A 12,073-nucleotide genomic window follows, 5' to 3' on the forward strand; every position below is an offset into this window, starting at 1 on the left:
TAGCAGTTACAGAACCAGATATATGAAAACAAATCAATAGTATAAGGAAAATTTGCACAATCTCTAACTACAAATGGACTCCAGATTTCTGATGATAATCCACTAGTACTGCAATAGCCCACAGAAGGTCCAACAGTACCTGGTTGTCCACAACAGTTTTATGAGTTGGCTTAACAATAAGCAATTACATGCTCCAATTTCAGAAACAACACTGCTCTTCAAAGCAGAAAAGAAAGTTAGTGTAAGAGAGAGGAAAAAAAGAAGGAAAACTCTGGAAGATAAACCTAGACAGATTGGCAGCAGCTGGGAAAGGGGAAGTAAAGGTGATCGCTTAATTACTTTGTAATCAACCCCCTACTTATATATTCACAGATTAATTACGTCTCATACAAAATTGAGTTTTCAAAAGAACAGTGTAATACAGATATTTTTATTTTGACTAGTGCCATTACAGATTTTTTTCAACTTGCAGACCATTTTCTTTTCCTCTATATGCCCTGAAACAGGGAAAGAGGGAAATTTAAAACAGTAAACTGGTGTAGAAAAATGAACACACTAATAAGCCAGGGAATGCCAGGACTAAGATTAGACCATGCAGACTGGTTGCTTTTGATAATATGCAGTTCTTATACAGGAATCAAGACACGACGCTAGGACCTCAGAGACTTAAAAGATGGGCTTGTTGATGCATGAGAGTCCTCTGTGACTGGAACAACCACTTGACACTACATTTAAACAGGATCCAGTAGTATAAGGAGATAATAAATTTTAGGCACTGTTCACAAAGAACCCACAAGCTCAAGTTAAATGCTTACGCTCCAGTTACAGTATATGGACACAAAAAGGGAAACATGAATGGAATGACAAGTCCATATGATGAAGAAAAGAGAGAATTATGCTAAGCTTCAGCTATCTCTCTTAGAGCTATAAGCAATTTTGTTAAAAATGGGGTGAGGTTATTCCTGTTAGCAGTGGCCAAAAGAGAAGTAAAATGGTGTCATCCAGCCACATTCCCATGTGTTCTATTTGGTACAGGTCCCAAGCAAGCGGTGAGGGGGGCACCCTAGTTTCTCCTCCCTCCTCCACCCTGCAAGTGCAACAGGGGGAAAAAAAAAAAAAAAAAAAAACCAACAAAACATAGCTACCCCTAGAATGGAAAGAAAAGATTCCACACTTCTATAGAAATGTACCCTAGTCAGTTCACAGTGTCTTTGACCAGATAAATATTTTATTATTTTTTTGGAAGAGGATGAATTTGTAGTGTTATTAAAATACTTCCAGTGATACAAAAATAGAGTAGGTAACTAAAAGATTTAATTACAAAATGCAATTTATGTCACTTTACTACCCTAAAATTAAGTATGAACATGTACAATACTTTCAGTGCTACTGCATTATTTACAGTGTTTGATTTTTATAGAAAAAACCCTGACAGGATGACTGGAAGGAACTAAAAAGGTAAGCTGAATTTAGAAAACAACTTATGGTTTCTGGCCATCACAGGTGAAAGGCCAATATCTGAGTAAACAAAGTGTGATCCCTACAGGGCTGCTGGGCAGCAATACTAACAATTTAGTGCTCTGGCTAATTAAAGCTTATTTTTAAAAAAAGCTCAGTGTTTTTATGCTTATGGTTATATGGTAATATGCAAAAGTGAACAAGACAATCTATGACTACAGAAATGTAAAGGTTTTGTAAGGAAAATACATCATTTTTTTTTTTTTTTACCAGCTAGTAATTGCTTTTGTCTTACTCCACACTGTTTCTAGTGTTTCCTTCAAAGCTTAAAAGCAGAGGTTTTGAATAGGACATAGAATTCTCTTCCTAAACATTGGCAAGCTGGCTTCCTTCAACATTTGAGGTTTGAGGGACACCTCACCAGGTTACAGAGTTTGGTGGATTCCAAGAATCCTTAACAAAAAAATCAAGTGCTACTAGCAACACTATTTTATCCTACTTCTTCTGGGTCCTTACCCTTTATTCTATCATGAAAACAGAACTGGAAACTATAAATATAATGACACTATGACTTCAAAGGGTTTTCCTTTATCTCAGCTATTTTATTTTTCTAAAGATATACATCTAAATAAACAACATCAACACCACTGTCCTCTGCTTCTTTCCTGTGTTTTCAGTACATGGGCCAGACATGTCCATCACAGAGACCTGGTGGGTCAGGAACAGTATAGTTATGCATTTCTCTCCTCCTTTTGCAGTGATTGCACTGACTTTTGATACAATTGCAAGATACCACAGCCTTTAGCTAATTCACCTGCCTTGCTGTAAAGGAAGGCTTCCAAGCAAAAAAAAAAAAGCCAATAAAAGACCTTTTTTTTTTTTCCTCCTCCCTAGAGGACTTTTTCCCTTTCGAATTTAGCAAACCTTTTATTTTTCTGTTGAAATTAACATTTTTAAAGTAGTTACAGGATTTTTGTCTTGCAACATGTTTTTGCATATCAGAACAAAACCCTTCTATTTTAAGTGGTTGCCACAAAAAATGGGGACAGATTAATAAACGTCTACATAATAAACAAACAACAACTGATAGTTAAAATTCAGAGGACATTTCCTATGAGACTCTGCACAGTCTGAATAAATAATTTGTGTGAGGCTAACGAACACGCATAGTAACGTTTTCAAAACGGCATACTATCAAATCCAGAGGACTGCACTCCTGCTACAAAAGGCAAGGAAAAAGTATATGCATTCTAAGCTCCATTGACTCTCCAAACATGGAGACCACGGACAAAGAAGAGCAGTATCTATAAAGTGCCTTGTTTATTGCTGATCTGTGATAAGGCTACTCTGGGAATTTCTGCCCTACAGAAGAACAGTGAAACTGCTTTCTGATTACACCATCTATTTGACCTACACAGTAAGAGCTGTGAAGTAGTACCCATTAACATCCATAGATCCTGCCTTGGAGTCAGGGACCCCGAACAGCACTGGCGGGGGACAGAAGCAGTGGCAGGTGTCATTGCTACTAAAACCTTTTTTTTTGCAATGTTACATTTTAATCATGAGGAGACCATTCTGAAAAGCCCTACCTCTCTACTGCAGTTCTAAGAAACCAAAACAATGACTTCCAAGAGACATTACTCATATTGCTGTGCAGTTAGAGCTCTCAGTTAACTCTTGAGAGTCTGAACTGACAGTCTTCGGTCTGCCTTCGCACATGTACCAACAACTCAAAAAATTAAAGAAGTCTCAAGCCAGGAGTTCTGAGGAGAAAACGTCTATAAGAAGGTATGGAACACTGGTTGACAACAAAGTTACAAACAAAAGGATGCATCCTATGATGTACCATTAGTTTGGTGCAGGACAGCAAAAATCACTCATCTTCCCTTTCCAGAAAGGAACTAACACCTACAAGGAATTAGGTTCATTAAAATGCTTGTAATTAACACTCAAATCTTTGGATGGGAAATACAGCAAGTTGCTACAGTTTCCTTGTAGTGCTAGCATAAATGTCCTAGAGTGATGAGATGCACATTTCTACAATGAAATACAGAATAATGGCAAATTATACTCCACTTACACTGATTATATGTTTCCTATAAAATTTAATGAATAAAGCCTGTTAAAATAATTAAATTTAAATACTGTATCCTGTATCTTTATGTAAACACGGGCACTCAGTAGTATCTAAAAGACTCTATGAAGACATTCTGTAACTTGTGGCACATTTTTCCTTGTTTCCTATGGAAATAAAACTACAACATTAGTCTACCTGCACAACTCTGATCCAACAGAGCGGTGATCCTGCAGACAAATACGGCTAACAGGCTCAAAATGTGGTACGTAAAAGACAGTCACATCTTATGAAAAACAATCAATCAGGATTACAACAGCCCTAACAGCAGACATCCATGGACCCTATGGAGCCCAGAAAGGGAAAGGATTAATCTGGTATTTGCAGGTCCAAAGTCAGTCACAAATCAGAAATCCAGAAGAAATTAGACTGTCTTTTTCCCAGACTGACACTGAATGGGAAGGAAGGCAAACTGGAACATGGGGTGGAAAAAAAATAAATAAAGATAAAGTTTTGTTGAATCATCTCAGTGTATACAGACATTGTGCTGCCTAGATTACAACACAACCAGTTTGTACTCCCAGACTACATAACCTGTGTTATAGAACATGCCCAGATGTTTTTAAGGGAAAGCATTTCCCTTTTAGAAACCCAGTAGTCCTGTACTGCTAGTTGATAAAGTCTTTTCCAGAAGACATGCCTAATGCATCTCCACAAAAGAGAGCCATGTTTTCAGCACATGCTTTGCTTGCTGTCTACACAATTCAGCTGAGAACGGTGCAGTACTGCACAGCACCAATTCTTCACAATACGCTAGAGTTCTGAAAGAGATCATAGAATCATAGAATGCTTTGGGATGGAAGGGACTTTTAAAAGTAATCTAGTCCAAACCCCCTGCAGTCAGCAGGGACATCTTCAACTAGATCAGGTTGTTCAGAGCCCCATCCAGCCTGACCATGAATGTTTCCAGGGGCGGTGCATCTACCACCTCTCTGGGCAACCTGTTCCAGTGTTTCACCACCCTCATCATGAAAATTTTTTTCCTTGTGTTCAGTCTAAATCTACCCTCCCTTAGTTTAAAACCATTACCCCTTGTCCTGTCGCAGCAGGCCTTGTTAAAAAGACTATCCCCATCTTTCTTGTAGGCCCCCGTTTAGTATTGAAAGGCCGCAATAAGGTCTCTCTGCAGCCTCCTCTTCTCCAGGCTGGACAACCCCAGCTCTTTCAGCCTTTCCTCATAGCAGAGGTGTTCCAGCCCTCTGATCATTTTTGTGGCCCTCCTCTGGACTTGCTCCAACACATCCATGTCCTTCCTGTGCTGAGGACCCCAGAGCTGGACGCAGTACTCCAGGTGGGCTCTCACCAGAGCTGAGTAGAGGGGCAGAATCGCCTCCCTCGACCTGCTGGCCATGCTTCTTTTGATACAGCCCAGGATACGGGTGGCTTTCTGGGCTGCGAGAGCACATTGCCGGCTCACGTCTAGCTTTTCATCTACCAGTACCCCCAAGTCCTTCTCAGGGCTGCTCTCAATCCCTTCATCCGCCAGCTGGTACTGATACCAGGGATTGCCCTAACCCAGGTGCAGGACCTTGCCCTTGGCCTTGTTGAACCTCATGAGATGACTCAGACCTTTCTTTTGTGCAGCATCCATAGGAGGTAGAAATCTAAATTGCGTAACTCCACTTCTTCTCTAGGAAGGAAAAGTAATTTTTAAAATTAAAATTAAGCTTCCTCATTTCATCATTCTTTTTGTTGGCAATGATTTCATAAGATGAAACTACAGGATGTTGGGAGAAATTAATGTAAGTCCAGATGCCACTTATTCCACTCATAGGGATGTTTTTAGCATTGCCAATATCCAGTGTGAAATGTAAATATCAAGCAAAAAACACATACAAGATTTTAACTCATTCCCAAGAAATTACCATAAATTGCTCTGTCTAAAGAGTACTTCATAAATACATTTTTCGGAGCACGAAGACTTCCAAGCCCCAAATCTGAGTCAAATACAGCATACTTCTGATGAAGTAAGTTTCACATGGCAGTCACAAATAACAAGGCATATCTTAGTTCCTATTTTCACAACACTTTTAACTGAAACACATGTAAAGGAATGTGATCTGAAAGACAATGGATTGTGGTTGTAGAATAACAGTGAGACTTTCAGATTGCAAATAACTTTTCCAACAAAGTGATGACAGTTTTACACTTCTGAACCATTGCTCACTGTAGTATCTGTATAATGAAGTCCTTTAGTACTGTTGAAATCTACCACTGTAACTGCTAATCAGTTCTTAGGGTCACAATGTATATACCTAAATTTATCCCCAGATGACACCACATTACTGTTACTCTACAGAGTCTTTGCAAAGCATGACACTGAAAAGTAACTGCTGCCCTATATAATTTTTAAAATAAGCAATTCCAATCTTACACCTTCAACATTCTCAAAAAAAAAAGATCAGTAGCAACTGCTAGACCAAATTAAGCAATTAATTTCTGGAATGTTTTAACAAAGTAATTTATTTCTTATTATAAATGAAGTTAATACTAGCACATTGTTGTTTGGGTTTTTTTTATGTTAAAAATATACTAAGATTCCCAAACAACCTTAAATTGGTTAGGAGTTTAAACTACTGAAATAATCCATTAAATATTTACAAGAAAAAAAAAATATCCGTACCATACCTGTGCCCTTGCATGAACTTCCCCAAGGAGACCTGAGTACTGCTGTTCCATATATTTTTTTTGTTTCTGCCAACAGTTTTCCTGTGCTTTCATCTGTTCAGCCATTTTGCTAAAAGCATCTTCCTGGCTCTGCTGAAGCTCCTTCATAGTATCAGACTTATTCTTACAAACATACTCGAGGTGAGATATCTGTGTGACACGCATTTAAAATAAATTCTTTTACCTCTCAAAACACCTTTTTACTTTAATTGTACATATTAATTTAAACACAGACTATTCCAACATAAAATCTAAGTTGTAATTCTTCAACATTTATTAAAACTAAGTAAAGCCTTTCACAACAGATTACTTTCTTGAATCTTGCAACAAAACTAAGACATATTTTGGAATAATGAATTTTCCTTGGTTTCAGTTTTGCCATCCTTATATCACCTTGCAGATATCTGTTGCCTTCTTTGTTGGAAACCTGAACTGGATGCTTCCCATATTTTTTTGAAAGAGTTGCATCAAATCTTGTGCTGCTAAATTAGTAAACTGAGTATACCAGTCCTTTAGCATTTTGCAAGGATTGCAAGTAATAATGAAAAAACAGCCCTCAATTTTATTTTTTGTTTTATTGGAAAGTCAAGACATTCCATATATTAAGTACTAAAATAATTTCAGGGAATTTTAGCATACAGAATGTTTTCCTCACAAGTAGCTAATTACTTTATGATGTGTTTTCAACAAGCTTGAAGGGATTCACTCTGTTTTAACTTTGCAGCTCCCAAGCAAACTAAATAGAGTAATGAATCAAGCTAACAATGACCTCTAAATACACATGCCTACACTCTGTTACTAGAGAATATCAGCAAGCTATCTTCCAAATAGATCATACAAAACTGCAGAAAAATTTTGCTCTCAGAAAGCAGGTACGACACAGGTAACAACACTGCCCCAAATCCCTGAAAAGCTGGTAAGTTCATGAAAAGAGCCCTAGAGACCTCACAATCAATTTCAATAACCATACTAAATTAAAAAGCAAGAAGCAATAAGACACAACCCCCCCAAACACTGCCATTAATCTTCACCCCATTCCCTTCCATTCCCTTTCCTCCTTTACTTCAAAAGAAAAATAGAAATGTACACCCTATCTGCATAATCCAGAATTTATTTTATACTATCCCTGTTTAGTAATTTCCATTGACTGATGGGTTATTTACTGAATGATGGGCAGAGTCAAAATGATTCACTGTAACCAGCCCTGTCCCTTACTTGGGCCAGAAGAGTGGTCACAATTCCAGCAGATGATAGATGTCCAAAAGAGCTTTTCCCTTCCTATGCCTCAAGAACAAAATGTCAGGGCAGCCAAGATGTAGAATCACTCTACTAGACTGTAGGACTGGCCTGATCAATGGAGCCAGAACATGAACCAAAATCCTGAAGAGTGACATAGGTTAGTCTGTGGAGCCAGTTTAAGTTATTTAAAAAGAGGTCTTTTCTTTCCTAAAAACACAGGGATTTCTGGGGAGAAAGGCCACGTAAGCTTATTCACATTAACATTATTCACAGAAGTACAGCTTCTCCCTTAAACACATATTGACATGTTTTATAAAAATAAGTATTTTCTATTGTATTTCTATTGTATTGAACACAAATTTCATAACCCAAAAGTTACAATTAAATCAAAAAAACACACTGGCATTTTTTCAGATAACACTTCTTAATCATAAACATATAATTTAAAGATTATGTTCCTGGAATAAGTGCATTTTGTTTCTGTTTTATGCTAAAATAAAGACTTGCTTTATTAGTGTAAATGACTAAGTTCTTTGAATTGCTTCATCAGTAAGATTAATTTATTTTCTTTTAATTAGGTCCCTGTGGCTAATATTGGCTAGTACTATTAGCATGTCCTGCACAGAAAGTGGAGCTTAGAGACTTCATACAGACTTCAGTCACATTTACATGCCCACAGCAATGGCATCAAACTGAGTTGTAGACAAGCCATAATTAATGGTATTGAATTATTAACGTCCAAATTCTTTTTGAAATAAGATGAATGTCAGTCCTTTTTAATGATACTGTGATGTGGACAAATGTCACTGAATTAAATAGAGGTAGCTGGTGCCTAAGGACACTTACCTTCTCATTAGCCCTGTTGAGGTCTAAGATCAGGGCATCAACATTCTCCTGCAAGACTGCACAAAGCTCAGACCAAGAGAATCTATCTAGGATGCCTTCTGGTTGTTTTATAAGCACACAGCCTGCTACCAAACGCTGGTATAAGCTATGGAGGAAGGTTAGCTTCTCCTGAGACAAAAAGAAAAATTAACTGTTGTTTCTGAACAGTGTTAGAATCCAAAGAGATGCATCATACGTGTAGTAATGTGAGCTGCACGCAGCTGAAAAAACCCACAAAGCTCAAACCTTTTTAAAAGCAATACCGTTAATATTTGCAGTCATACATATTAAAGCCAGAGTAAGAAAAGTTTTTACAAAATTTGTCTAATTAGACACAATATATAAATAAAGACAGACCAATCCTGGAGTGGTCACAACCATGACCTGATACAGATAAAAATTTCCATGCTATTGGTAGATGTGATTTAATCATTCATTGTAACATTTTCAGGTACATTCAAATTGTACCCACTTCCAACATCTGCACAGCATATACAAAATTGTCTGATTCGCTTAGGGGCACAACACACTGCTTATACAACTATCACTCTAAAGTCTTTTAAAAATTGTTTTTGCGTGGATTACGTATGACTAAATAGCAATGCCTCATTCATTTACACTGATTTTAGTCCGTAGTATAATAAATTGATGCAAGTTATAAATAAACTTTAGCAACAATAGCATGCAACAGAAATTCCAGTCTTCATCCTTTTAGTACAAACATGCAACTTAGCAACTTTAAGACAACAATAGAAAGCTGTACCTCAAAAGCCACAAGAAACAGAGCCTTTATTCAAAGTTAGTAAACCATTGTAAAGGTTCCCATTGCTTTCCAGGGGCCCTGAATGAGGCTTTATATCAAGAAATTGTGGATGACTGAGATGGGGAACTATGGTTTTTCTGAGCTCTTTCCATTATATCTAGGTGCATTTTCTCACAATTACTCCATGGTACTTCAGGAAATAAAAAAAAATGGTAGCTTAGTTTAGTCTAAATTTGTTTCTAGCAGATCTCCTAATACCCCAAGGAAAATCCAGTGTGCCACCATCATTACGTTTTTGCTTGAGCTGTAACAAACCAAGGATGATAATTATCCACTTGGCCTGAAAAAATGGATCCCAAAACCCAAAAATCAATTCACACATGTTGAATGCAACCACAGTGTTGTAGACATGCTGACTTTACAACGTAGCCAGCCTTCTAGTTTCCTTCACTTTAATCATTATCCGATGTGTATAACAATTCCAGCTGCTTCATGTGGACACTATTTAAATACCAGGCTGCAAAAGAGGTGGAAAGAATGTTTCCTTTTCACTCAGTTGGCATCTGTGTCCAAATTTGTGGAAATAATGAGCTCAATATGCACAACAACTATGATAAAGAATATCATTGCTATGGCTAGTACAGAACTGCTTTATTGGGGGGGGGGGGGGAGAAGCAACAAAATTAACATCTGTAAACAAATATAAGGAGAGAGATAATAGTTCTGAAGTAAGACTTTGTGAAGCAATTCCCACACATAGCACAGCACAATGAGCTAACAGGTCACAAATAAGAATTTCTAGGGTTTGTGGCACACAGGCAAAACTACCTCAATTCCACATTTGCTATCTATCAATTGCCATGTGAATCAGTAATTAACAACACATGATGATGATACTATTGTGTGTTCCAACTGTAGAACATTTTTCTTAACTTTCAATTTGAAAGAAAGAAATAATTGTTCGTCAGGCATAGCTCTTCAAATAAACATAGTTGCTCAAAAATTCAAAATACTGGAAGGGTTAAGCTATTACTGCTGATAGAGAAGGATCACAGATCAGCAAGAGAGCACCTGAAGAGCAGCACAAAGGAATTCCAGACACTCTAGCCAGTAAGTCAGCTTCATGTGGGGGCCCAACTTAAATTGCCTCTATGCAAACGCACATAGCATGGGGAGTAAACAAGAGGAGTTAGAGACATGCACACACCTGCAGGGCTATGATCTTATCGGCATCACGGAGACATGATGGGATGACTCCTATGACTGGAGTGTTGGAATGGATGGATACAAGCTCTTTAGGAAGGACAGGCAGGGCAAACAAGGAAGGGTTGTCACCCTCTATGTCAATGACCAGCTGGAGTGCATGGACCTCTGCCTGGTGATGGATGAGGAGCCAACTGAGAGCTTTTGGGTCAGGATTAAAGGGAGGGCAGGGACAGGTGACATTATAGTGGGGCTCTGCTACAGGCCACCCGACCAGGAAGGCCAAGCAGATGAGGCCCTCTATAGACAGACAGGAGCAGCCTCACGTTCACAAGCCCTGATCCTCACAGGGGACTTCAATCACCCCGATATCTGTCAGAGGGACAACACAGCATGGCATAAGCAATCCGGGAGGTTCCTCCTCCAGGTGATAGAGGAGCCAATGAGGAGAAGTGCTATGCTGAACCTTGTTCTCATGAACAAGGAGGGGCTGGTGGGGAATGTGAAGCTCAAGGGTAGCCTTGGCTGCAGTGACCATGAAATGGTGGAGTTCAAGATCCTTAGGGCACCAAGGAGGGCACACAGCAAGCTCACTACCCTGGACCTCAGGAGAGCAGACTTTGGCCTCTTCAAGGATCTGCTTGGTAGAGTACCTTGGGATAAAGCCCTGGAGGGAAGAGGGGCTCAAGAAAGCTGGTTAATATTCAAGGATCACCTCCTCCAAGCTCAGGAGTGATGCATCCCAGCAAAGAAGTCGGGCAAAAATGCCAGGAGGCCTGCATGGATGGACAAGGAGCTCCTAGACAAACTCAAACACAAAAAGGAAGCCTACAGAGGGTGGAAGCAAGGACAGGTATCCTGGGAGGAATACAGAGAAACTGACCGAGCAGCCAGGGTTAGGAAAGCTAACGCCCTGATAGAATTAAATCTGGCCAGGAATGTCAAGTGCAAGAAAAGCTTCTATAGGTACATCAGTGATAAAAGGAAGACTAGGGAAAATGTGGGTCTCTCTGGAAGGAAATGGGAGACCTGGTTACCTGGGATATGGAGAAGGCTGAGGTACTCACTGACTTTTTTGCCTCTGTCTTCACCAGCAAGTGCTCAAGCCACACTGCCCAAGTCACAGAATGTAAAGGCAGGGACTGGGAGAATGAAGAACCACCCACTGCAAGAGAGGATCAGGTCTGAGACCATCTAAGGAACCTGAAGGTACACAAGTCCATGGGACCTGATGAGATGCATCTGAGGATCCTGAGGGAACTCCCAGATGAAGTTGCTAAGCCACTGCCCTTCATATTTGAGAAGTTGTGGCAGTCCAGTGAAGTTCCAACTAATTTGAAAAGGGCAAACATAACCTCCATTTTTAACAAGGAAAAAAAGGAAGACCAGGGGAACTACAGGCCAGTCAGTCTCACCTCTGTGCCCACAAGATCATGGAGCAGATTCTCCTGGAAACTATGATAAGGCACATGGAAAATGAGGTGATTGGTGACAGCCAACATGGCTTCACTAAGGGTGAATTTTGCCTGATGAATTTAGTGGCCTCCTACGACAGGGTTACAGCACTGGTGGATAAGGGAAAAGCAACTGACATCATCTACCTGGACTTGTGCAAAGTATGTGACACTGTCCCGCACAACATTCTTGTCTTTGAATTGGAGAGACATGGATTTGACAAACAGACCACTCGGTGGCTAAGGAATTGGCTGGATGGTAGCACTCGA

General features: G+C 39.3%; 1 protein-coding gene across 5 annotated transcripts in view; it reads right to left on the reverse strand.

The window, feature by feature from the left end:
* CCDC171 (coiled-coil domain containing 171) overlaps positions 1-12,073 on the reverse strand; it is a 168,759-nt gene that overhangs the window by 100,103 nt on the left and 56,583 nt on the right. For all 5 annotated transcript variants that reach the window (XM_087742166.1, XM_087742164.1, XM_087742162.1 and 2 more), the window contains 2 exons: positions 8,345-8,512; positions 6,221-6,409 (listed from right to left, as the gene is read on the reverse strand). In XM_087742166.1, the coding sequence (XP_087598292.1) occupies positions 6,221-6,409; positions 8,345-8,512 (357 nt within the window). The remainder of the gene's footprint in view (positions 1-6,220; positions 6,410-8,344; positions 8,513-12,073) is intronic.

Source organism: Nipponia nippon, unplaced genomic scaffold, assembly GCF_047370975.1.
Source record: "Nipponia nippon isolate SJK-2023a ecotype South Korea unplaced genomic scaffold, ASM4737097v1 scaffold_8, whole genome shotgun sequence".
In the NCBI taxonomy this organism is placed as follows: domain Eukaryota; kingdom Metazoa; phylum Chordata; class Aves; order Pelecaniformes; family Threskiornithidae; genus Nipponia; species Nipponia nippon.